Source organism: Mastigoproctus giganteus, chromosome 5 (assembly GCF_048544385.1).
Source record: "Mastigoproctus giganteus isolate SK-2022 chromosome 5, ASM4854438v1, whole genome shotgun sequence".
In the NCBI taxonomy this organism is placed as follows: domain Eukaryota; kingdom Metazoa; phylum Arthropoda; class Arachnida; order Uropygi; family Thelyphonidae; genus Mastigoproctus; species Mastigoproctus giganteus.
In genome coordinates this window covers 203,160,387-203,186,616 of record NC_143579.1, presented here as the reverse complement: position 1 = coordinate 203,186,616, position 26,230 = coordinate 203,160,387, and the positions used below count along the sequence as shown (strand labels likewise).

General features: G+C 36.2%; 1 protein-coding gene across 8 annotated transcripts in view; it reads left to right on the top strand.

Moving 5' to 3' along the window:
• The window catches only part of LOC150086018 (uncharacterized), a 576,308-nt gene extending 551,410 nt beyond the window's left edge, over nt 1-24,898 (top strand). For 7 of the 8 annotated variants that reach the window (XR_016546983.1, XR_016546988.1, XR_016546987.1 and 4 more), the window contains 2 exons: nt 17,195-17,305; nt 24,618-24,898. Coding sequence is in view for 1 of the 8 variants with exons in the window: in XM_090374334.1 (XP_090230460.1) it covers nt 24,618-24,622 (5 nt within the window). In the remaining 7 variants the exon portion in view is untranslated. The remainder of the gene's footprint in view (nt 1-17,194; nt 17,306-24,617) is intronic. The other variant, XM_090374334.1, reaches the window with a different exon arrangement.
• Nucleotides 24,899-26,230: the final 1,332 nt, after the last annotated feature.

Sequence of the window (26,230 nt, the reverse complement as noted above, 5' to 3'; positions counted from 1 at the left end):
CAAGTTCTTCTGCTTTTTTACCATTGAAGAATCTATCCAGTGTTGATTGCTTTTCTCCCTTTTTAAGGAGGCTCCTGAAGTAGTGAAGCACTATGTCATTGTAGAGGTCCCCCACTCTGTTCACTTCATGCTCCTCTATTAACTCCTCCACATCTTCTTCTTCCACTTCCAAGTCCAGGTCCTTAGCTGCTGCCACAATGTCCTTCATGACTTGGGCTCCATTATCAGGTTCTTGAACACAGGCTGGCCATAGGTTTCTCCAGGCAGAGTTCAGGTTACTGACTGACACTTCACACCAAGGTTTTTCTATGAGTCTAATAGTGTGCACAATGTTAAATTCTTCCTTCCAAAATTTCCTCAATGTCATGAAGCTGGAAGCATGGCAAACTTCAAAGCACCTGGTGAAAAGTGCTTTGGTGTAGAGCTTCTTGAAGTATGCTATGACATCTGGTCCATTGGCTGAATTAGAGGTGTAGTGATGGGAGGTAAGAAAACAATCTTCAGGAAGCTGAACTCCAATTCCGGGGCAACTTCTAAATCAAGTGGGTGGCCAGGTGCATTATCCATGGCATTATCTTTTCCTCCAGGTATTTCTTCACTGTAGGTGCAAAGACTTCAAGCACCCAGTCCTTGAAAAGAAGCTTAGTAAACCAAGCTTTTGGGTTAGATTTCCATTAGACTCCAAGTTTACCTTTGACAATTGAATGCTTCTTAAATGCTCTTGGTGTTTCAGAATGATAAACCAAGAGAGGCTTGATCTTCAGGTCTCCACTAGCATTGGCAGCAAAGAGGAAGGTCAGCCTGTCCTTCATAGACTTGTGGCCTGGCAAAGCTTGTTCCTCCTTTGTGATGTAGGTTTTACTGGGCATTTTTTTCGAGAAAAGCCCAGTTTCATCACAGTTGAAGACCTGTTGTGGTAATAACCTTCATCTTTCATGAGCTTCTGACATTTCTTGGCAAATTTATCAGCACTTGCTGCCTCCCCCATTCCTTATGACACTGTGAATGCCAGTCCTCCCCTCAAACTTCTCAAACAATCCCCTGCTTGCCTTAAATTCAGATTTTTCAGAGCTTGGCCCTGGAATTTTTTCCTTCAGGTCAGCATAGATGTGCTTGGCTTTCAGACAGATGTCTTCTTTGCTGATGGTACTTCCTGCCATTTGCCTTTGGTGGATCCGCAGTAGCAAGTTCTCCATTTCTTCAATGATGGGATTTCTTAGGATACTTAAAATGGTCACTTCCTTTGCAACCTCAACATTCTTGATGGTCTCCTTGTTCTTCAAGATGGTGGATTTGTTGACTCCATATTCAATTGCCAGATTAACTACCCTAGCTCCTTTTTCATGCTTGCCAATAATGTCTTTCTTGATTTCAGTAGTGATTTTCTTGAGTGTTTTCTTGGGCTGACTCACACTGACACTTTTCTTAGGACCCATTTTTTGAATCTTTTCAAAATCTTTTTTAAACTCTTTTCAAAAGAAACTTTCAAAAAACAAATTTGGAATTTTCTTGAAACAAAAGAAAGACATGGTGAATAAAACAGAATGTGTGTTGTGTTTGTATTAACCACTTCCCTGATTATCCCGAGATATCTCGTGGTCATGTACGAATTTGTGTTCTTTCAATACTTACCTGAGTGAAGCCATCAGAAGCAGTGAAGGGTCACCCAAGTGAAGCCATTGGCACATGGTAAAGTAGTGCATTCATTGCAATATGGCTCTTGTGGCCATTCACCGGTGGGCGTTTCTTGGAATATTTTTATCTGAGACAAGTGTCAGATGATGCCTGCTAATACCTTGCATATTGTTGTCGCCTGGTATTCTTTCCTGAACACTGTGCTGCACGAGGTTGTCTGTTTTGTTTTCAAGAATTAATTATGTATAATTAATAATGAAGAATTAATTATGGATAATGACTGAAGAATATTGCAGGTCTCATCGGGATAATAATTCTAGGAATATACAACATTGAATACTTTAATTTGTTCCATAATCAAGCACCGTATTACACGGCACAAAAGCAATAAAAATCGTTATTTAAAAAATTAGTATTTTTTTGACATGAAAATAGGAAAAAAATAGCAAAGGAAGAGGTTAAAACCCGGGTTCGTGGTACAAAAAGTTCGTCATATGGGGCGTTCACCATACGAGGCCCACTCTATTTGCATTATTTGCATTTATCTGAAGTCCTAGTCATCACTCAGTACAGTGTTAGACATCGTCCGTAATGGACAGGTTACTCGAATGTTGTATCATAATTAATGCAACGCAGTTACATTTTCGAAGAGTTAATAATGGCTGATAAGAATTAAAAAAGCAACAATGTCTGGACACAGTATGAAGACTACAAGGTAAGAAAAAAAAACTGAATTTGAAAATTAAATTAGACACTTTGAAGCGAATCAATTCCGTTCAACAACAAGTGGATGTGTGCAATAATTTAGGACTGGCAGGTTTAGCTGTAAGAACAATTATAAAAAAATAAAGAATTAATTTTAGCAGTGGGAAAGATAACTGTTCCACTGCAAGTAACTAAATTGGTTAGGGCTAGGCCAGCTATTATGAATGAAATGGAGTCTTCTAAATAATTTTATTGAAGATAATATTATTTAGACAGAATTCCGTTAAGTTAATTATTATTAAAGAAAAAGCAATTAGCCTATATGATGACCTGAAGAAAGCTCACCTCAAAAAAACAAAAGTGGGACCATTTAAAGCTAGTAAGGACTGGTTCCATAGATTTAAACTCCAGAGAGAAACTACAATTGCAGATCAAGGAGCTGAAACTTTCAAAAAAAGAACTTGTTAAAATTATTGAAGAGGGGTGTTACACTTCTCAACAAGTTTTTAACATATGTGAAACAGGAATTTGTTGAAAACGAATGCCTAAAAGAAGTTTCATAATGAAAGAAGAAAAAAACATGCCGGGCATCAAAGCAGCAAAGGATCAGCTGACTTTATTGTTGGGTGGTAATGCTGCAAGGGATTTTAAAGTAAAACCCCTTTTAGGTTACCAGGAAGAGGACCAAAGTACAACCCAAAATCGATCAAAGCTACGAAAACTCAACAGCCCAGGGACATCAGATTAATAAATTCATGATTTTAATTGGCATTTTAAGTTTAATTTTGATACATAATATAGTTAGTTACTGCATAATTATATATATATGGAATGGAGAATATTTTATATGTACAAATTTTTGAATATTAAATATTTTGACCGAAATTTGTGTATTTTTACTACCGTTTATTATTGATTAGGATATATCCTATGGCATAGACCGCAATTCACAAATACGTATATTACATTACGGGAATACGGTGCTAACTTAGCGCTCTGTTTTTCCAGAACGAATTATCAATGAGAAGCAGGGGTCACATGTATTCTGTGAATTTGTGCAATTTTTCCTATCCTTGTTCCCAAAAATATGAAAACATCATCCATGAATCAGACCTATAAAGAAGGCTCACTAGATGGCTGCTTCTCAAATTTCTCCCTGCATGATGAACCCATTATTGATGGTTATCTACGATAACCATCAATAATGGGTTCACCATGCTAAGGCCTGACTTTTTTGTGTATTTTATCTTCGAAGTTAAAATAACCTGGTTCTGAACTTATTTGATGAGATGTATAAAGGTACTATTTAAGTAATATCTTATTGCAGCATTCTTACTTCCAAACCTGCGATTTTTCTTTCTGTATCTAATAGAAAGAAATAATACTAATAGCTTGATCTACTGGAATGTTTGGTAAATATGTCATTAATATCAGGACTTGCTAAAATGTCCCCATTTTTAATTCATTCTTGTTTAATTACTTTGGTGAATTCCTCCAAATTAGTGATTGTGTTCTCCTTCAGCAGTGATAAAAATTTTACCAGCCATTTGGCCATTTTCTGTTCTGGGCCAAAGTTACTACTTACAATGGGCCTTTTGGAATTTTGTGTTAATGGAGGTTGGGGGAGACTGATAAAAGAAGCCTTTTCATTAAGAAATCTAGCCTTCGTGCAGGATAACTATAATGCCTTAGAGGCATGATAATGATTTTGTGCAGAAGGTGACTGTACCATACAGCTATAATAATAATTCAAGTATGATCTTATTTAACTAACAAATATGTAATAAGGATAATTGGGTATACATCAAAGTCTTCAACGTGATTTTCAGCCACAGTGCAACTTTCTACAGATTTTTTTGGGAGAAGACAAGGTCAAATTTTTTTTATTATAGCATTAAGTCATTCTTTTTTACATAATGACGTTGCAATCAGTTGGCATTTCAACTTGTTATAGACCAGTGGAACAAAGGAAAATATGCTAGAATGCAGCCACTTATAAATAGTTCCTACTATAAAGGTTTTATATATATATATATAAAAGACAAATTTGTTTTATAGTTTATCAGCCACATCTTAAAGTGAAAATCATAAGTGTAATAGTGTAAAAATTATGCCAACAACATAATTCTTATTACAAACTTTCAAGTATTGTTAATAATTTATAATATCAATAAAGACTTAATTTTAGTCTAAATTTTAGTTGGTATTCTTTTCTCCTGTTGGTTCACTATTATGACGTTTGGAAATTTGATTTCCTTCCCGTAAACATTCCATGTACTTTCAAACAAAAATTATACCCAGAAATTTTCCGAAGGCCATTATTTTATAACTCCCATAATGGATAAGTACAGATGCAAGAAATTGAAAATGAACAGCCATGTAACAAATGGCAATCCTATTATTTGTCTTATGCTCAGCTCCTGGACTTTAGCTCACAGGTGCCTTTTTTTTCTCTCCTGTGAAGTGCACCATTCATGTAATGTGTAGAGACCAGTGTTTTTATTCATTTGTTTATTCACAAGGTGTTCTATAGGAATGTGGTAAATAATTTTTTCTAATTCAGCCATGAATATAAAATTTTATAATTATATTGTCAACAATACCAACACAACTAAAAAGTCGCCATCTCATTCGACCTTAACTTTGCCAGACTCCTAGTCATGCTGGGGATAATTTGTTCCAGTGTTCTACAACATGCTGCCCAAAGGTGGACTTCATGAGATTCAGTCTTCTGTTAATTTCTAGTGAAAATATGCCTTCTCATTCATTTTACTTATCCATAATAGAATGATACTAAGTTTTTTTTCTGAAAAATAGTAACACCTATTACATGTGTTTGGAAAGTTGTGTTTTTAAAAATGTATTTAAAAAAAACTACAGTTACGAATATGAAACTTCATTTTATAAGTATTGCTGATCAACACAACAGCAACAACAGTGAAAAAGTAAACTCGAAATAAATTCCAGACATGCTATAGCATTTCTGAAGTGTCAGTTAAGGCTGCACTTAGGTTTTCAGATGTGTGGGTTTTTTTTTTTAATAAGTGGTAGCAATATAAATATATTTCCATTTTTATACTAAACACAATATTAACCTTTCCATGAAGTATATATGCAGATCTATACTTTCCATATATGGACTCTGGCAAATATGTATGAAGGTGTTGTTCTAGATGTACGATCAGGAAAGAATTATTCAGAAATACAGTACTGGACACCTTATCCAGAAAACTTGGTACCAGAGGCTTTTTAAATTTTGGGAATAAGGATTTCAGGTTCTTAACACGAGAAATTAGAACATGTGAAAAATAAATAATTGAAAATCTTATGTTAAGATTTATTTTGTCAAAAAAGTATTGTAAATACAAATTTTAATACACTATAATCAGATCAGCCACTTAACAGTAGAATATAAAAATTCAAATAGTTATATACAAAATAAAAGTAAATATGGTACACAATAAAAGATACTAAAAACTTGGTATAGAGGATTCGAAAATTTTCCCTCTTTGATATCAGTCTTCTTCTTCTTTAACTTCACCTTCTTCCCATGTTTATATGGGGTCAGCAAAAAAATAACCATTCCCACGCCGGGAATGGTTATTTTTCCCTCTTTGATATCAGTACTTCTTTTAATAACGAAAATTGAGTATTTGATGTCTTTTAACACCCACATTATGAAATAAAATTTATGTAGTTTTTTCTAATTTTTAATATGAATATGCAATGACTAAACAAGCATTTTTGTTGTAAGCAGTTTCATTATAGTGTGTTGGGGGGAGGATTAATTTTCATATTTCAGTATGCTTTCTCTGCGCTTACTCCATAGATTTGCCAAGTGAGAACGATGAGCACTTAACGTTTTATTGCTGGCAAATATGTTTAAACTGTCCACGTTGGCTTTGAAAAGAATAAATTTCCACTACTGAATGCAAAAGATATGGTTTTTTTTTTTTTTGTTTTTTTTTTTTCATGAAATAAAGATAAATTTTATTGTTATCTTGATTTGTGGCATGGATCAGCTTTTGCTATGTCATGCTTGCCCTCCTCATATCACACTTCAGCCCTTCAACCGCTGACACTCCAGGGGATCTCACAGGCAAGGTTTATTTGTGGTTTTATTTTCAGCCATTTTAAACAAAATATGTTTCAACATGTTAACATAGTTGTTACAAGTTCTCCCTTTGTGAAGGAGGGGGAGTGTAATTCCTGTGTAACACAGCAGCTGTTGATGGTGATTGTTCTGTGTTAGGCATGCCTTCCCCAACTGAGCTTTTTGTTTATTAGATGGTAGAGGGGGGGGCTAGGATTTTTTCACAAAGATCGGTATTTTTATTTAGCTACGCTGTAGTCAGTTATTTTCGTTTAAATAGTGAACACAAACGAAACTTATCAGCATTCAATGTTGCAGTTCTTTTCAGAAAGATGTAAATGTTATAAGCTTTGTTCAACAAACAAATTGTTTGACATAAATGCTATGAAAAGTTGGACAGTGGTGCTATCTGAAATTAGACCAGTTGCAATGTAAATTGTTAACTTTAAAAGAAAGAAGTATACGTTGCCATTACTTTACAGAAATAAAGAGCATTGTTTTTGTCTCACAAGCCTTTATCTGTTTTTGCCATTCCACTTGTGATTCCATAGCTTTGAAAAGGATGTTGCTTGCCATGTTTACAAAAATTTATAACTCAACATATCCCAACAGGTAGCTTTTTCTCATTTTTCCTGTCCTCTCCTTTCAGAGGGAAAACATTCACATTTTGTGAGTTTCCTGTGTGCAGTTGCCATTTCAGTGATGTGTAGTTTTTTTATTTTATTATCGCATATCTGTAATTGAGACAAGATTGGCAAAAAACCAAAAACTACAATAGTTACTCTGGGATAAGTCTTGTTTATAAAATTTAGTTGTCTAACTGGGAGAATGTACCACACAAGGAAATGCAGCTCGGGTGATCCACATTTTGAAACCACTGCATTGTGCAGTTTGTGTATTTGCCCTAAACTGCATTATTTTTTATATTCCCCTTCAGGGACATGATCAAACTGTTATTATATCCAAAACCATGGTATAAGAAGGTGCATTATATCAGGGCAGCACTGTGTTTAATAGAGAAATAATTTGTCATAAAATTTCTCTGTTATATTTTGCTTATCAATGGAAAAAAATTTTTAACATTCATCATGGATCATTCAATAAATTATTAGTATTATTGGTGGCATTCAATTAGTATTAGTGATGGCAAATGATGCAAAAAAGCAAGCTTATACAACATCAGGCAAAAAAAAAAAAAAAAAAAAAAAATTCCATATCCCTTATCCATCCCCTCTAATAGTTTGTCTAGTTCTTCCTTGAATTTATCGGAGCTATCCACTTCCACAACAACAGATGGAGATTTGTTCTAGCAGTCAACCACCTGCTGGCTATAGGCAAACTTTCAACATCTGTCTGCAATGATCCTATCCTTCCTCAGTTGGAATTTATTCCCCCACTATATGTGATATCAAAATTATGTGTGTAGTTTGAGCAGGGGGAAGAGCTATATCATCTCGCGGGCCCATACTCCAGACACTGCAGTTTTCAGAACTGAAGCTTTTCTAGGTAAGAGCACCCTTTTGTTCACCCTTCACTAATCTGATTGTTCTTCTCTACACTCGTTTCAGCAGATCTGAGGCTTCCAGACCTGTATACAGTATTCTAGATGCGGCCTAACCATGATCTTGTACAAAGGGATAATAAACTACTTATCCCTACTAGCAAAGTTTTTGTATATCATTGACAAAATCCCACAAGCTGTCCTGGCAGCATGTCTGCACTGTCCGAAAATTTCATATCTGGCTGCACAATTACCTCCAGGTCTTTTACATTTTCTGCTACTTTGAGTGTAGATGGACACAGTTGATAAATTACTCTGGGATTACTGCTTACCATATGCAGTAATCCCAGAGTAACTTAATTATGGCTAAGGGTCTGCATACTTCTTTTGCTGCCTCCCTTAATATAATTGGATAGATTCTATCTACAGCAGGCATTTTATGTTTAGTTTCAACAATTTCTCTTCCACTTTCCTTTCTGCAATCACAGTCTTTTAGCTCCCCGTTAAAGTTTGATAAACTTCTGGCAACCCCCCCCTCCCCTAAAGAAAAGAGTGTGAATGTAGATACAGAATACTTCAACTTGTTAGCAACTTGAGCAGGGTTATCAACAGTTAACCCATTGACAGTGTGGACCAGTGTGATTCAATATTGTGTTATTTTTTTGTTTGTTTGCTTGCTTGTCACTCCTTTTAATTTTTTTTTTTTTTTTTAATTTATCTTTAATGGCTGTGTATCCAATTGACTTGTTGCCATGACAATGCAGTATCAGTCCCACTATGCCACTTATTTTCTCATACGTAAAATAGCCCCAATCGAAGTTAAACAGTCAGGTATGGGTTTGGAAATTTTTTAATGACCTAAGAGATGATATGCTGTATAGAGGAACAGAAATCGAAAACTTTCCTTTGATAAAAATTTGAAACATTATTTTGCCATTACTGATGAGTACAGTGTGTTGCAAAAATTTTCTGATAAATACAGCCATAACATGTGCATAAAGTGAACCATTTACAGCAGTAGGAACCTTCACCATAAATCAGCAACATCAGCAATGCTGCCAAAGTCATTGAGGAGAGGTCATAGATGGAGCTGGTGAACTACAACACTTCCCAATTCATTTCACAAATATACGTGGTCTCAATTCTAATCTCAACAATGTCCATTTCCACTTACAGTCTGCCATACCCCATGTACTTTTTCTGACAGAATCTCAGTTATCGGTTGATTCAACTACTGCTCATCTCAGATGCCCAAATTATTCGCTATATGATTCCTTTCACCTCAAATATGGTACATGTGCATATGTCCATTCTGATATTCCTTGTCAGAGACTTGGCAATCTTCTGTGGCTTAAAATCTCTCTACCTCATTGTGTCAAATTCATCTGTTGTCTCTACCATTCTCCCAACTAAACTAATCACTTGGAACTCTTTGACTTCCTCTCTTTGTAACTTGACTTTCTCCAGTCCAACTTTCCTAACAGTGAGGTAATTTTCCTTGGTGATTTTAATGTTCACAACTCCAGCTGGCTTCCGTTTTCTAGTCACACCGACCCAGCTGGTCGAAATACTGAGGCTTTTTGCAATTACTATTGACCTTGCACAGATTGTTCATTTACCTACAAGAATAACGGACAATACTAATCATACAGCCAACACGCTTGATCTTTTTCTCACAAACAACCCTTCTAAGTACAACTTCAAACTGAGAGGTCCTTTAGGCACTTCAGATCACAACTTGGTGATTGTATCTTCTCCAATGGAGCCTTTATCTCATGGCTATTCCCAACCTTGTGTTGTTTGGCATTACAAGAATGCAAAATGGGATGACCTGCGAGATTTCGTTTCTTCTTTTCCTTGGTCAGATTACTGTTTCAAAACTTCTGATGTCAACATTTGCTCAGATCATGTCAGTGAAATTATTCTTGCAGGAATGGAATCCTTTATCCCACACCCACTTTAAGGCGTATTATAGCCTTAGTAGCTAATGCGCCAATAAAATCAAAACCAAACTCCACTTTAAAATCTAGTCCTTTATCTAAACCATGGTTTTTCCAATAAATGTGCTAAGGCTGTTCAAGAGAAGAATGTTGCATATCGTAAAATTGGCTTGTTTCTAATTCTTCAGTTTCATTTTCTGCCTACACCAAATCTCGCAACAATTGTAAAGCAGTTATTAATCAGCCTAAACTAGAATTTGAACAGGCTAAGAGAAGAAAACTTACTTCTTGCCCTAATGGCAGCTGAGCATTCTGGTCTCTTGTCGAAGCTATTGGCCGCAACTTTTTCCCATCTCTGCTCCCACCTCTGTCCAAACCAGATGGTACTGTTGTCACTTCAGCCAAGGATAAAGCTGACCTGCTAGCATCCCATTTTTCTTCCAGCTCATGTATTAATGATCTTGGTAAAACACCTCCCACCATTCCTAACACGCTCCATTCAATGTCTCCTGTGGTCTTCCGTCAAAAGGATGTCAGAAGGATTTTGACGAATCTTGATGCTAAGAAAGCTCCAGGTCCCGACTTGTTCTCAAAACCTGTGCTCCTGAACTTACTCCTATTCTTTGCTGCCTTATTTCACTTTCTTATTCCAAAGGTGTTTTTCCTTCTGCTTGGAAATTTGCTGACATACAGCCCTTTCCTAAAAAGGTGACAAATCCCTCTCATCCAATTATCGTCCCATTGCAATTACTTCTACTCTTTCTAAAGTAATGGAGAAATCAATTAACTGCCAACTCTTAAACTACCTAGAAACCTTCAGTCTGATCAATGATCGCCAGTATGGATTCCATCAGTGTCGATCCACTGGTGATATTCTGGCTTATGTTACCCATTTATGGACTCATCATCATCATCATCAGCCATTTTCAATCCACTGCAGGATGAAGGCCTCTCCAGCAACTTTCCAGTTCCTTCTGTTTTGAGCACTGATCATCCATTTACTACTCAAAAACTCATTGATTTCATCTATCCATCTCCGCCTTTGTCTTCCAGGTTTTCTTCTAGCTCCTCTTGGGTACCATTCTGTTATTTTCTTAGTCCATCTGTCATCATGTCTTCGAGCTATGTGTCCTGCCCAAGACCATTTTAGTTCTTTAGTTTGGATAAGAATGTCCTTTACTTGAGTTTGCTGCCTAATCCATGTGTTTCTCTTCTTATCTAACAGTCTAATTCCCAATATAATTCGTTCCATTCTTCGCTGTGTAGTTCTTAGCTTCTCTTCCATTCTTTTGGTGAGTGCCCAAGTTTCACTTCCATAAGTCATGGTGGGGAGTATACATTGATTCATTATTTTACGTTTCAGACAAACTGGGATATTGCTCTTCAGTATGTGACTATATTTCCTGAATGCTATCCATCCAAAATTTATTCTTCTCTTGACTTCCAGCCATTTATCATTATTACAGCTAATAACTTGTCCCAGATAAGTATATGACTTCACCTTTTCAATTACTGCTCCTTCAATCATTATTTCCCTTTCTGTGGCATACTTGTTCATCATTACTTTTGTTTTAGCCATATTCATCTTTAGTCCAAAATCCTTACTAACTGTGCATAACTGATTAAGATTTTCCTCTAATTCTTTGGGATCGTGGCTTATGACCACAATGTCATCTGCAAATCGTAAATGGTTTAGGTACTCTCCGTTCACATTGACTCCTTTCTGCGACCATTCTAATCTTCTGAAAGCTTCCTCAAGGGCAGCAGTAAACAGCTTCGGAGATATTGTGTCTCCTTGTCGAACTCCTTTCTCGATTTTAAATTTGCTACTGTCTTTGTCTAGTCTAATAAAGGATGTAGCACTCTCATATATTTTCTTCAAAATCATAATATATGGAGTATCTATGCCTTGTCTTTCCAGTGCCCGAAACATTGCCTTATGCTGTATGGAGTCAAATGCCTTTTCATAATCCACAAATGCCAGGCATAATGGTGTTTTATATTCATTTGCTTTCTCCATTAGCTGTGATATTACGTGAAGGTGATCCATAGTTGAGAATCCTGTCCTAAAGCCAGCTTGCTCTTTCGGTTGATTCTCATCAAGTATTCTTTCTAATCTGTTAGTAATGACCCTTGTGAACAACTTGTAGATATGGGATAACAAGCTAATTGGTCTATAATTTCCAATTTCTGATTTATCTCCTTTCTTATGCAGCAAAACTATGATTGCATTATTCCACTGCTTAGGCATCGCACCTTTTCTAATGCACTTTGTGAAGAGCCTTGCCAGTATTTGTGTTATGTCTCTTCCTCCCAATTTTAACAACTCTACAGTAACTTCATCTTCCCCCGGGGCTTTCCGATTCTTCATTTTCTTCAATGCATGTTCTACCTCATCAGGAAGAATATCGGGTATGTCGTATGTGTTGCTACTTTGCAATCCGTCTTCCCCACTGCTGGTATCATTCCCTCGCTCCTTGTATAACTCTTTATAGTAGTCTTCTGCTATTTGAATTATGCCTTCTCTGCTGTTTATAAGTACACCATCGCTATTCTTCAGTTTCAGTATCATTTGTCTTTCTGTATTACTGCTCATGGCTGCTGATTTAAATCCTTTGTTTTCCCTTAATGCTTGTTCTACTTTTCTCGTGTTAAATCTTCTTATGTCCTCTCTGAAGTCTCTTTCTAATGGCTTTGCATAACTCAGTATACTCAATTTTCTCCCTGTCAGTGTTTTTCTTGCTCTTCATTTGTCGTCTTTGGTTCATCATGACAAGTGTTTCTTGACTAATTTTTTCTTCTTTGGATTTCTGTTTCCCTATAGGTTTCTTGGGCTTTATCACTTTCAAAAAGTTGTAATATTCCTCGTCGATATCTTGGTCCTCAGCAGTCTGCAGAAGCTCATACTTGTTCTTAAGTTCCAGTACATACTGCTTTTTCTCCTCTTCTGTTATCTCAAAGACCTTTGTATTATTTACTCGAGTCAGTTTTTTCCTTTCCTTTCCTACATCTATATCAAGTGTACATCTTACCATTCTGTGATCACTTCCAACATTTACCTTATTCAGGACGGTAACATCAGTCACAATATATCTTCTGTTAGTGAGGATGAAGTCGATTTCATTAGTTGTTAATCCATTTGGACTCTTCCATGTCCACTTTCTGTTCACCCTTTTCTTGAAAAAAGTGTTCATTACTGACATTCCTTGAGATTCTGCAAATTCCACAAGTCTTTCACCTCTTTTATTTCTTTCACCAATTCCAAAATTTCCTATAGTTCCTCTTTCTGCACTGTTTTGCCTTTTTCCAACCTTAGCATTGAAGTCCCCCATAATAATAGTGTAGTGGGTTTTCTGCTCATCTAGAAGACTCTCAATTTCAGTGTACATTTCTTCAACCTCTTCATCATCATGGCTCGATGTTGGTGCATAAATCGTTATAATCTTTAGCTTGTACCTCTTAGAAATCTTGAGTATTAGTCTTGACACCCTTGGTGATGTACTTTTGAATTCCAAAATGTTGTTTTTAAAATCTTTATGGACCAGAAACCCAACTCCACCTTCACTCCTTTCACTGTTTCCATTGGTGTACAGCAGATTTCCACTTGATAAACTTATAAGTGATTCATTTCTTCTTCTTGTTTCAGCCAAACCAATGATATTCCAATTCACATTTTCTAATTCCTTTTCCAGCTCTGATATCCTGTCTTCACCGATGAGTGATCGTACGTTATAACAGGCCAAGTTCAATTTCCGTGCATGGCAGCCTGGTCGTACCCAGAGATTCTTAGCACCCTCTGCTTCCACTCTGATCCTCTCGCTGCCGTAAGAGGGAGAGTGAAAGCTGCTGGGGACTGAGGGCCATTTGTATTGTTGTGCTGTCATTGCTGGAGGGTTTGGTCTTTTCCTCTTCACGCTGACCAGGCGTCTTGAAGAGAACCACTCTACACGTTCGTTGCCACCTAAGTGACGTAACAGGGCTTACCATCGAGAAGGTGTGCATGAGTGGATTTTAGGGAGGCAGGCCAACCGGACTTCTCCTAAATCTTCTGTAATAGAGAGATATTGGATCCATCAGTGTTTTAGGCTGAGTGTCTGATAACACACAGGATACCTGTTCCCCTCTAAGCCCCTATTTATGGACTAATTCAATGGAAAGGTTCGGTGAAACACAAGTTGCTCTTGACATCTCAAAGGGTTTTGATCGTGTTTGGCATAAAGGTCTTCTAAACAAGCTTCCATCTTATGGTTTGCCAACTGTTTTTTGTAATTGGTTATCCAGTTTTCTCTCTGATCGCTCACTGAGGGTGATGGTAGATGGTTCTCTGTCTTCCAACTTCTCCACTAATGCCGGTGTCTCCCAAGGTTCAGTTCTTTCCCCCACTCTTTTCCTCTTGTATATTAATGACCTTCTTCCATTGACTGGAAATCGTATCCATAGTTTTGCCCAATGATAGCACATTGCATTCCCCTTTCCATTTTGAGAAACCTTGCCCTGCTCAATCAGCTTCAACTTCTCAAAATCTGCTACCAATTCCTTAAATTCTGACCTTCAGGTAATTCTCCAGTGGGGCAAAGACAACTTAGTTGATTTCAACCCTTCTAAAACTCAGTCTTGTCTTATATCTCGCAAAACGGATTCTTCTGCTCCTATGCTTATCTTTGGTGACACTGTGATTTCTAGGAAAAATGATATATCTCTTTTGGGGATTACCCTGACTTCTAATCTCTCTTGGCACAAGCACATTACAAATATTGCTTCCTCTGCATCTAAAAAACTTGGTTTTCTTTTTCGCTCTCTGCGTTACTTTTCTTCCAAACAACTGCTCATTCTGTATAAATCCCAAATCCGCCCTACCATGGAATATTGTTCCCACATCTGGGGTGATACCACCAAAACCTCTCTCAGGCTTCTTGATTCCATTCAGTAGAGGGCAGTTGGTTAATTAATGATTCATCTCTAAAAGTCTCTCCACTCACTGTCTCATAGACATACTGTTTCTGCTGCATGCCTCTTCTACAGATACTTCCATGGGCACTGTTCTTCTGAATTGGCTTCTATAATTCCTGCTCTCTCTTTCTAAACAGTCTGAACACGTGCAGCCACCAGTCAACATCCATTTACTGGCCAATTTCAAACTCTCAGAACCAACTTTTCATCTTCCTCGTTTATTCATTCAACTGCTGTTTTCTGGAACAACCTTCCTTTGTACGTATTTCCTGAAAATTACAGTTTACAGAAGTTCAAGTCCAATTTCAACAAATATCTTCTTTCGTCTTCCCAACCTTCAACCTAAGCACGGTACTAAGTACTATAGGTTCTAATACCTCTCGTGTTTGGGGTTTACATAAAAAAAAAAATTTAAAAAAAAGTAGTTTACACATTTATTGAATGTAGTTATTCCAGTAAATATATAAAAAAAAAAAAAACCATTTATTTTGATTTACTGGAGTAACTGATAATCATAGCAGCCATTAAAATTTCATGAAAAATTTATTGTCAGTCTACCATGTTTGGATAGACAGAGTAACACGATAAGCGGCCTTACTCTGCCCAGTAATCGGATTTTTAAAAAAAGGTTAATCTTTAGAATACGGTACTCTATCCCATGGATCATTGTGAGAGGCAATGATTGACAAGCCTAGCTCCTCCCACCAGTTACTTTCCTCGCATTTATTGGGAGGTCTAGTCCTCTGCATAATTTACCGCTTGTTTGCATTTTTATGTGTTTGCCAGGATGCTTTTCCCATACAGTATACTAATGAGTAACGAAAAAAAGGAATAAGCACACTAACCTAAATGGGTACATATACTAAAGAGGATAGGTTATGTTATGTAGCTGTTTGGGAGGGATTCAAGCAAAAAAAACGTGATTTTAAAGATTAATGGGGAAAAAAAGGAAGAAGCACACTAAACATCTAAATAGGTACTAAAAAGGCTAGGCTAGGTATGTAGCTATTCAGGAGGGATTCACACGAAAAAATTGTGTTTTTCAATTAAACCCCTTTAGGTTAGTTGCTTAAATTCCCTCCCCCGGCATAATCTTTACTATGCAGTACCTCCCCCACTCCATTGCCACCATTGGAAAGGGATTTCCAGGTTTTAATCCAGTGGCTGAGGGGGGGGGGGACACCAGCCTGTAAGAGTCGTACAAGCCAGTGACATCAGGTTAGGCCAGGGTTTCTCAACTGGGGTTCCACGAGAGATCATGATTAAAAAAAAAATAATAAACATAGTTTTTTTTAACTTCATGCAATGCTAGCGCTCGCAGTGATGGACAGTGACTGAGCAGCCCCTTTAGCAATTTCGTTAGAGGTCTTTCAGCCCCTGTATGGCATAGCGTTTGGGTTGGGGTGGCACCGGTGGTTTCTCTGCCCCATTGTTTCTCTTGTGTGGTAGACAACTCTGTAAAAGCCAGAAGTGTATATTGTTTTGTGTAAGTGTTGGGTTGTGTTGTTATCTGGCTTTCTGCTGCAGGACCCCTAGTAGAAACCTCACATTACCTGCCACCACCTTTAGGAGGTAAGCCAGGCAGTCCCGTATTCTCTGGCTGATTTCTGCCAGGGTTGCCTGAGCATCCTGACAGAGATGATAAAAGAAAAAAGTAAGAGTGTGTGGGGTTTAGAGAAGAAAAAGGGGGAGGGGAGAGACAGTCAGAAATATGGGGAATTACATGAAGGAATCCCCAAGGAAGGTGAAATTGAATTCCACCAGGTGAAAAGGGGGAAAAGGTAGAGTGATTAAAGGGCACTAGGCAAGGGAACCTAGTGCAAGTTCACCAAGAACCCTTGGCTGCAGTATTCCGTTGATAGATTCCAATCAGGTATTGTCAGTCCAGTTGGTAACGTCTAAGTCGGTGGTTATCGGTTTCAGCAGATCTGTCTAGAGATGGTCAGGAATTGGCCTACATATAGTTCTGTTACTATTGATGGGCATTGTGGTCCTGTGGGTATAACAGTCGCTGTTGTAGAGCATTTTTTTCGAGTTTGTCTTTGTTGTGCTAGGAGGATTCTTCATCTCCCCCATATGGCAGTACACAGTAAGATTGTGTTCATTTGGTTGAGTCCATTCTCAGTTTTTGACGTGAGATAGGGGAGACCATTGATAATTGGTGAGTGCTGTATTGTATGGAGGGGAGGATGGTAGGCTGATGACATCAGCCTCTCACTCCCAAATAACCTCCCCCAACTGCTGTTGTTGTAAACATTGCATAACGTGGATTGTGTAGGTTAGAAGTGAATTGTATTGTGAAGTTTTCGTATTTTTTGCGATTTTCTCGTTTAGTTATTTATTATGCTCTTCTGTTTTATATTTTATTAGTGTTTGTGTTTTACAAACATGTCTGACGGTCCAGTGTGGCGATTTTTGAAGACGAGGTGTGAGATGGAAGAGGAGGATTCTAGGCCTAGGCCTGCGGACAATTCTGATAAGGTTAGTGATGAAGAATTACAATCTTCTGAGTCATTTCATTGCACTTGTGCAACAAGGGACACACAAAAAGTCCGTCTTTACAATGAAAGCTGCTTATCAATGGGTTTTTCATTGGCTGTTAATCAAAGTTGTCCTATTCAATTGTGCGTTGTCCGTGGCAAACAACTTACAAATGCAGCAATGACTACAGCAAAATCGAAAAGACACTTAACTACAAATCACAGCCATTTGACAAGTATAAAGGTGCTGATTATTTTAAATGGCTGTTGGAATCTCAAAACAGAGTAAAGCCTTTGCTAAAAAAGTCACATTCAGTGAAAAGGCTCAGGAAGCAAGTTATTTAGTAGCAGAACTTATTGCCCAGAAAAGGAAATATCACACAGTTGGTGAGAACCTAATAATGCCAGCATGTAAAATTATAGGGAATAAAATGCTAGGACAAGATGCAGTACGAGAAACTGAAAAGGTTCCATCCTCAAACGTACGACAAGTTGACGTATTGATGGCATGCCACATGATGCTGAAGAGGTTTTGTGTAATAAACTGAAACATGGCTTCTCTGTCCAGGTTGATGAATCAACAGATTTCACCAATAAATATCATGCTCTAGCATTTGTAAGATTTGTAAATGATGATGAAATTCAAAAAAAACTTTTTCTGCTGGAAAGAGCTGCCCGAAACAAGAAAAGGCCAAGATATATTAAATGTATTGTCTTCATATCTGGAAACAAAAGGTCTGTCTTAGAGGAACTGTGTTGGCATCTGAATTATTGATCACCATCAATGGATGGCTGCATGAGAGACCTTTCTTGTTAAAAAAAAAAAAAAAAATCCTGATTTTGTCACAATACACTGCTTTCTTCATAGATAGGTGCTGGTGTCAAAAACTCTTGGAGATGAAATGAAAAAAGTTCTGGATGATGCTACAAAAATGGTTGACTTTATTAAATAAAGACCAGTTTGCTTGAGAATGTTTAAAAAGCTGTGTGAAAACCTGGACAAAGAGCACATAAATCTCCTGCTACAAACAGAAATCTGGTAGCTTAGCAGAGGAAGGGTTGTCAACAGAGTGTTTGAGCTGAAAGGTGAATTTCAGGAGTACTTTCAAGAAAATAGTAGGCCAGATTTTGCTGAGTGTTTTTAAGATGAAGAATGGCTGCAGAAACTAGCCTACTTAGCTGACATTTTTCATCACATGAACCAGTTAAAGAAGTCTCTGCAAGGCCCTGGAGAAAATGTTTTGACTTCAAGTGACAAGATTCTTAGATTTAAAAGGAAACATGTATCTTTGGAAAAATCATGCTACAAAAGGAAATCCTGAAATGTTTCCACTGCTGCTTGAGAGTGAGAAAGGATATCAGCAAGTGTCAAGTCTTATTGAAAACCACCTGGAAGAACTGCAGAACAAAATTGAACAGTATTTTCTCTCCCTTTCAGCACAAGTGTGACTGGGTGAGGGACCCTTTCTCTGAATCTTCTGCTCAGCTTGAGAACTTGACTTTGAGAGAAGAGGAAGATCTTTGTGAGCTGCAGTCTGATTGTGCACTCAAGATGAGATTTATTGATCTGCTCCTAGTTCTGGATTTCTTTGAAAGATTATCCTGCCTTTCATAGGAAAGCAATGAACATTTTGCTGAGGTTTTCAACTTCTTACATGTGGGAGCAAGCTTTTTCTTGTTTAACAAGCATCAAGAGCAAGGACAGAATTTGTTTCAGTTTAAGGTGAAATCCATGTGTGCTTATCTCAAGTTCGACCCAGAATTGAGTATTTGTGCAGCAAAAAACAAGCACAGGTTTTGCATTAAAGAGGTAAATTTCATTCTTTATTTTTAGTTTCAAAAATAACTTTTTATGCATATTACAGGCCTATAAAAGAGATCAAGAAACCAACACATGTGTATAACCATTTTGCAACTGCTAGGCCTGTGTTTCAGCTTGATCATGTCACTCAGTAAGAAAATTGTTTTTTTTTTTTTTTTTTTTCAAAGTCTTGTATAAAATTGTGTCTTAGGCTATGTTTTTATTCATATTGCTTTGGCTTATGGTTTTAGGAGCTTTACTGTTCAACATTGTCAATAAATTTTCATGTTGTAAATAACATTAATTAAAATCAATTTACAACCTTTATTTAAATTTAATCTACTATATAAATTTATGATAAGACTTTTAGGCCAACTGGGATAAAGGTAAAAAAATCAAGTAGGAAATAAATAAAAGGCAAAAACTGAATTAAGCCTCCTTACCTATACTACTGATTTGCATTAGGGTTGATATCTTTTGTGGGGAGGGGGAACCATACAAAGAGTAGGCTAGTAAGTTTGCCAACATAAACAGATCCACAGAAAAATATCATTCTCTACTCAAAAGAGCATTGACAATTTTTATTGGATTATTATATCTACAACTTATTTATCACGCTAATATACCGTGAACTGTAGACATAATAATTTTTATGCAGGGGTTCCCTCAGACCTAAAAATGATTTCAAGGGTTCTTCCAGGGTAAAAAGGTTGAGAAAGGCTGGGTTAGTGTATTCATTCCATTTTTAGTATAATAAAGTACTTCTTTAGGTTATTGTGTTTGTTCCTTTTTTAGCTCAAATCCTTCCTGAATAGTCACATAACATAACCTGAACTCAGCATTTGGTACCCATTTAGATTAGTGTGTTTGTTTGTTCGTTCATTTTTTTTCCATTAATCTTCAGTAAATCTGACAAATTTAAGAAAACTAATTAAAAAAAAAAAAAAAAAAACACTACCCTGACATTACTGGCCTGCACATCGCATTCCTGCTGGATTCGGTCGGTTGAAAAATGGCATTCACAAACCACCGGTAATCAGCAGCCTGTTGCAGCGGGTGGGAGGAGTTATACTTGTTGATCACTAATCACGCCTTGCCAACGATTGATCGGAAGGGGAACTGTACTCTAAAGATTAGCCAAAAAAATTAATAATAATAAAAAAAAATAATGGATTTTATCAAACTTTCAAATTTTAAATAAGGGTATTGTATTTTTCTCTGATAGCAAAAAAATAAATATGGATGTGAAAGAAAAGCATTAAGCACTGTTAGCAAAATTGAATAGAAATGGAAAGAAGAGGAGGTGATGGATATATCCTATTGTGGTGACTTTTCTTAACAAATAAAAATTGCAAGCAGCTTGCTCTCGGTGCCAGTGTTGGACATTGACTCGACAGGGTACAGTATCGAGCATCTTACTCTAAACAACCTGAAAGTATGTGCAATCCTTTATAAAATTTTGAGGCACATAGTATTGAAACGCTTCTGTTATTGGTATAACGGTGACATTTTATATATTGTCAACCCTATTACTCTAAAAACTAGAGTAATAGGGTTGTTAGAAGAGGAGATTCAGCTTTGCTGGTAATATATAATGCTTTTCATCTGATTAATTTCTTTGCATGTTGAAATGGGAGTCACTAAATTTCTGAAGGTGGATCAATATTTGGTGGAGATTGATTATAATCTTGAAAGAAGCAAGTACCAAGAAAAGCGATTTGAGCACTTTTCAGAGTTGACAAATTGAAAAATGTGATGATCAATCACTAAAGTTTGTTCTGTTTGTTGTTAGATGGGTTTTATACAATTAATGCTGTCTTGAAGTTTTTTCAAACATATATTATTATTATTATTAGCCATATGATGCAAGGAAGCCTGAGGCTTATGATGCACTAGCCAAAAAAAATTCCCGAGTTACCCTGAGAGAGAGAGAGAGAGAGAGAGAGAGAGAGAGAGAGGAGAATCACCAAGAAAGAGAAGGATGATGATATCCAGCTCAGGACCTGGTTTGCCAAGCCCATACTCACCAGATGTGAGCCCTAGTAATAATTAATTATGATTAGGCTGTATAGGATGAAATCAAGTGTACTTATACCAGCACTGAGTTCTGGGTATGCCAGTAAATGGACAATTTACATTACTTTAGGCAAGTTTACAATATATAGTTATGATTCACTCATTGGCAAGTATGTGAAATCATATTAGTATTGTAATTATACAAAGAAGCAGACTTTTTCTACATCTGCCAAAAAAGTGATGACCATCCAGTTCCAGCTTGACTTTGCTAAGCTCTCATGCACATTGGGAGTAATTTATTCCAGTGTTGTACAACATACTGTCCAAAGGTGAACTTCGTGAGATCCATCTTCTTGTTAATTTCTAACATTTTACATTTGTAGCCCCTAATTCTTGTCTTATCTTCTAATGAAAATATACCTTTTCATTCATTTTACTTCTACAATTCAATCTGATTTCCTGTAAAATAACTGGTTTAAAAGCTGTTCTTCACATGAACATAGAGTTGTCACCCCTCTAAATGTGACCCAGAATCTCTAGGTTTAACATGTTTGTGGGCTCTAGGTTTTTTATAATTTTTCCAGGGCTATTAGGCTTTTCTGCTATATGAACAACTTTAAAAATATGCAAGGTCACAAAATCATCCTAGCACAATTTTTTATAAGTGTATCTCCATTTTAAATAAAATATGCTGTTTGTAGAATTATTTCAATTTTTGTTATTTTATTTTTTTTTTATTATGAAAATCTTATATACTCACTTAGATGAGTGAGTATATAAAAATTTAAAGTAAATTTATAAACAAAATCAGACAAGCAGTTAAACATTTTTGGCTTCAGTTATTAAATTATTCAAACATTATTTTTATTTCAATGCATTCTGATCAACCATTTTCCGACCTCTGTTTAAAATTATTGCATTGATAAAATCCTATGAAGTGGAAATTGTAAATCTATACAACTATATAGTCATCAGAAAAGTCCTTCTAGTATGTTTTCCTTAATAAATAGCATTTAGCTAATTAATTTGATTTTTTAGTTAAAATGTAATCGAAAAGATGTGAAAAACTTTGACATGCTTCTCCCTACTTTTTAAAGGTACAAATACAGTCATTCCGGTTATTTGGGACACATCGGGACTAGTGCATTTTGGCCCGATTAAGGGGCTGCCCCAATTATCCCAAGTTTCGCGTAAATAGTTAAAAATACAATGGACCCCCGCATTACATTTGATTCACTGTACAATCAAATCACGTTCTGAAGGACTCACCATAGTAAAGTTCTGTTCACTATACGATGTGTAGTAAGCGCCGTCATTGTGATCACGTTTATGAACTGAATTTTAATTCTCTTAAACGGCGATTCTAATTAGCAAAAATAGGAGGAAATTTATCCACAGGCTATAAAAGTAAAGATATATTAAGCACAAATTTACTTTTTATTACCTTACCAATTAAAAAATTAAATGGTACGTGAAAATCGGAAGAATATATGTGATAATCGGAATAATTAATACGTACTGTAATATGTACATACGAACTAGTTGACATTTCTGTTCACTGACATTTGTGGGTGGGGGTAAAAAGATAAGCAATTATTAACAAAGAACACGGCACACACAAATTGCAAGTAACACGATGCGCGCAAGTGAGAACGGAGTAACAAGTTACGAAGCTTTAAAAATAGGAGTGAAGAGAAGATTCTGAAAATTAATTTTTTTATATGATTGAAGATTCCATGGAAGTGTGAACACATTTCACCATAATAACCCAGAGAATTCCAGCTGTCAGTATTATCAGAAATTCAATAAGATCTACTTTACTATCCGTTTATGATAGATTGCACTAACAGAAAAGCCAATAAACAGGTGACTGCTAATTGTTTTATGGTTGTGACTTCCAGAAATCTGACCGAACCACGTGTACAGTCGGAGACAATTGTAGGGTAATCTCCAGTGCTGCGGTCTCCTGCCCCGATTAAACAGCATGTTGTCCCAATTAAACGAAGTAAACCCTGGCTATTTTCTTGATTGGGTTCTGTTCTTTAAGATTTGCCCCAAATAAACGGCTGCCCCGATTAACCGGTGGCCCAAATAACCGGAATCCACTGAATTATAAAATCATAGATAGGGCACCAAGTGTTTTCCTGGCCACCTGTTTTACACTGCACAGTAAATTTCATATCTAATTTTATCAAAAATCCTCTTTTCATCTCGAACCACTCTTGACTCTCTCATCCCCTGTAAATAACTTCTTAAACTTTCTTCCCCAGGTGCAAATCTTACATTTAGAAGCATTAAGCATCAGGTGCCATTTTTCAGACCATATCTGTAGTGCAGCATACAGAAGTTAAGGATCATCTACTACTATTAACTTCCAAGACATGATCTCTCTTTGGCTTTAGTTCTCATTTCTGTTTTGGAACTGATGGATAAATGTTTTGAAATGGGAGTTCAGTATAATCTGATGTCATTTATCCCATCTACCTTGGGGGTAAAGCATGTCATGTGATCATAACCACACACCACCAGAGAACCTTTAGGGGTTGGATTCAAAAACTTGGAAACTGAGCCAGTGACCACTGTAATCAAGTTCTCTTTATGAATGAGTCCTTGTCTTGCACAAATATGGAATTCGCACCAGACCTTCTTTAGTGCAGAAATTGCAACAGTTTGGTTGGGGGTTGCACTGACAAGTTAAAAGTAGTTAAATTGATTCATTTTCTTTCACAATAATGGCCTACTTCTCAGTGTATAGCTGGCTAACAGCATACTGTGAATGAGGAGAGTACCAAGCACATGGACTTGCTCTCTTATTCCTATCTTAACTTGATTAAGCATATGGTGCATGAGCAGGCAGATTGTTGCTCAAGATAATTCCTGTAATCCTCCAACAGTTGGTAAATACTTTGAAAAGGAGTGATCAAGAATCCCTAGAATATTTTGGTCAATGCCCCAGAGGTGTTAAATGTGTCACAATGGCAGGAGACTACACTGTACTAGAACTGAACTTCATGATGCTTGTGAGTTACTACTGATTACCTAATTTTTGTTTATTTTCATTTATTCATTATTCAAGTCCTGTAGTTTTCATAAATAGATACAGTACAATACTTAACTGTGTTTTTCCATCAGTAAATAGAAAAGTTTACATTTTCAAAGAAGCTGGACATGTTTAGTTGCCCCCCCCCCCCCAAATACTGGTTTGGTTTTTGTTTCCAAAATGACCTTGATTTGTGAGTTGCTGAACTGTTTTTTAATGCATAGAAGAGTGTGTGGATTATATTTAAATAAAACTGCAAATTAAGTGTCCACTAATAAAATTGAAGGCACTGAGGAAATAAGTACTATGATAATATATATAAAATTTGTTTATTATAATGTTTAAGTAAGTAACAAGAACATTGATTTTGTTCTGAGTATTATTTTGTTATGCATTAATATGTAAAGCTTATAATCTAATTAGCTTTTCAACTCATTTCTTTCTTTTTTATTTCAGTATAATATATGGCCATAGCTAGCTGAAGAATATGGAACAAATTTTTAGGACTAAGTTATTGTAGCAAATATACCAGAAGAAAATATACAGAAATGAAATTTTCTTGGATCAAACTAATATTTTCAGCTGTAAAAATCTCCTAAATTATTAAAAATAGTATTTGAAGAAAATATTCTCAAAGTAAAAACTTAAACAATGTCTGGTAGCTCTGAACTTTTCAGAGAAGAGAACGAGAGCCTCCTTGTAGTCAGACTTAGAATAAATTGCTTGATGGAAAATTTCCAGTTTGTATTAGTATTTGTTATATGTTCAGTAAGCTGATATCAGTAGGGCAAGTTATTATTTTATTAGTTATGTATGGATGAACAAAATATTTTGAGGAAAAATGTGACCAAAGGATCTTTACTCAGGACTTTTTGTTTCATATATATATATATATATATAAATGAAACTCGGTGAAGAACAGGCTGTTGCCACAACTGAAATCATTTTGTGAACTAGATTAATATAACCATTTTAAATGTTACCTGATACAGTTAAAACTTCAAACATCCAGCACTTTTTGAAAACTTTATGTGAAGAAAAAAAATTTTTATTATTCTAAATTATATATGACCGGGAAACTTGGCTATAGCTTCCTGAAGCAACACACTTCCTGAGAACAATCAGACTCACACCATGACCATGCCTAAATAATTCATTGTTAATCAACTCATGTGTATGTTTCTCATTGACTACTCTCCCATGTGTGACTCATAGAGCCTATCATTCAAACTGGACACAATATAAACTTGAAACATAAGTCCCTCCCCTTTAACTCAATATGTATAGAATGCGATACTGGAAATTTCTTTGATAAATTCATTGTGCTTGTTTTCCTTGACTGTAGACTCATTTCCAGTGTCTCCTTCACTGGACTAATGTTCTCACAAACTTAAAAGAATTTAGAAAAGAAATAACCTAATGGAGTGGAAACAGGGGTTGTGCAATTTGTATGGAGAGAGAGGATAGCTAAAAATATACCTGGGAATATACAGGAGAGATTCAGCCGACAATGAATTCAGCAGGCAAAGGAAGAATGTAGTATTTCAATAACCTCTCAACCTAGAAATCCTGCACTGAGCAGATGTAGCCTCTACACTACAGCAACCAGTGAGCTGCTGTAGTAGTAGTAGTAATGCCTTCCAGGCTGAAGCTGTTACAATGAATTAAAAATGCACAAACGTTCTTCTAATATTCGTATACTTCCAGCAGACTTTCATTATTTATTTGTATATATATTTATGTGTATTCCATATATATATTTATTATTTTGGTTCTATCACCCTCACTCATGTTTTCTCAGTTTTATTCTTTGTGTGGCTGTGTAATTTGTTTATTAAGTCTAATACAACAGTTTTTCATATTTTATGTTAGCACATGATCCACCCCCACTGGCTATTTCCAATAATTTTGCCTTGTTTGGCATTCCCCTTTTTTATCTGTTATTTTTATCATATTCAAAAATCCTCACCATAGTTCCTTTTTTCAAAATTATGTAATTTATAATTTAGTTGTCATCTTTTATATCTTTTATAGGAGACTATCTCAAGACTATCTTTTATATTTTAGGT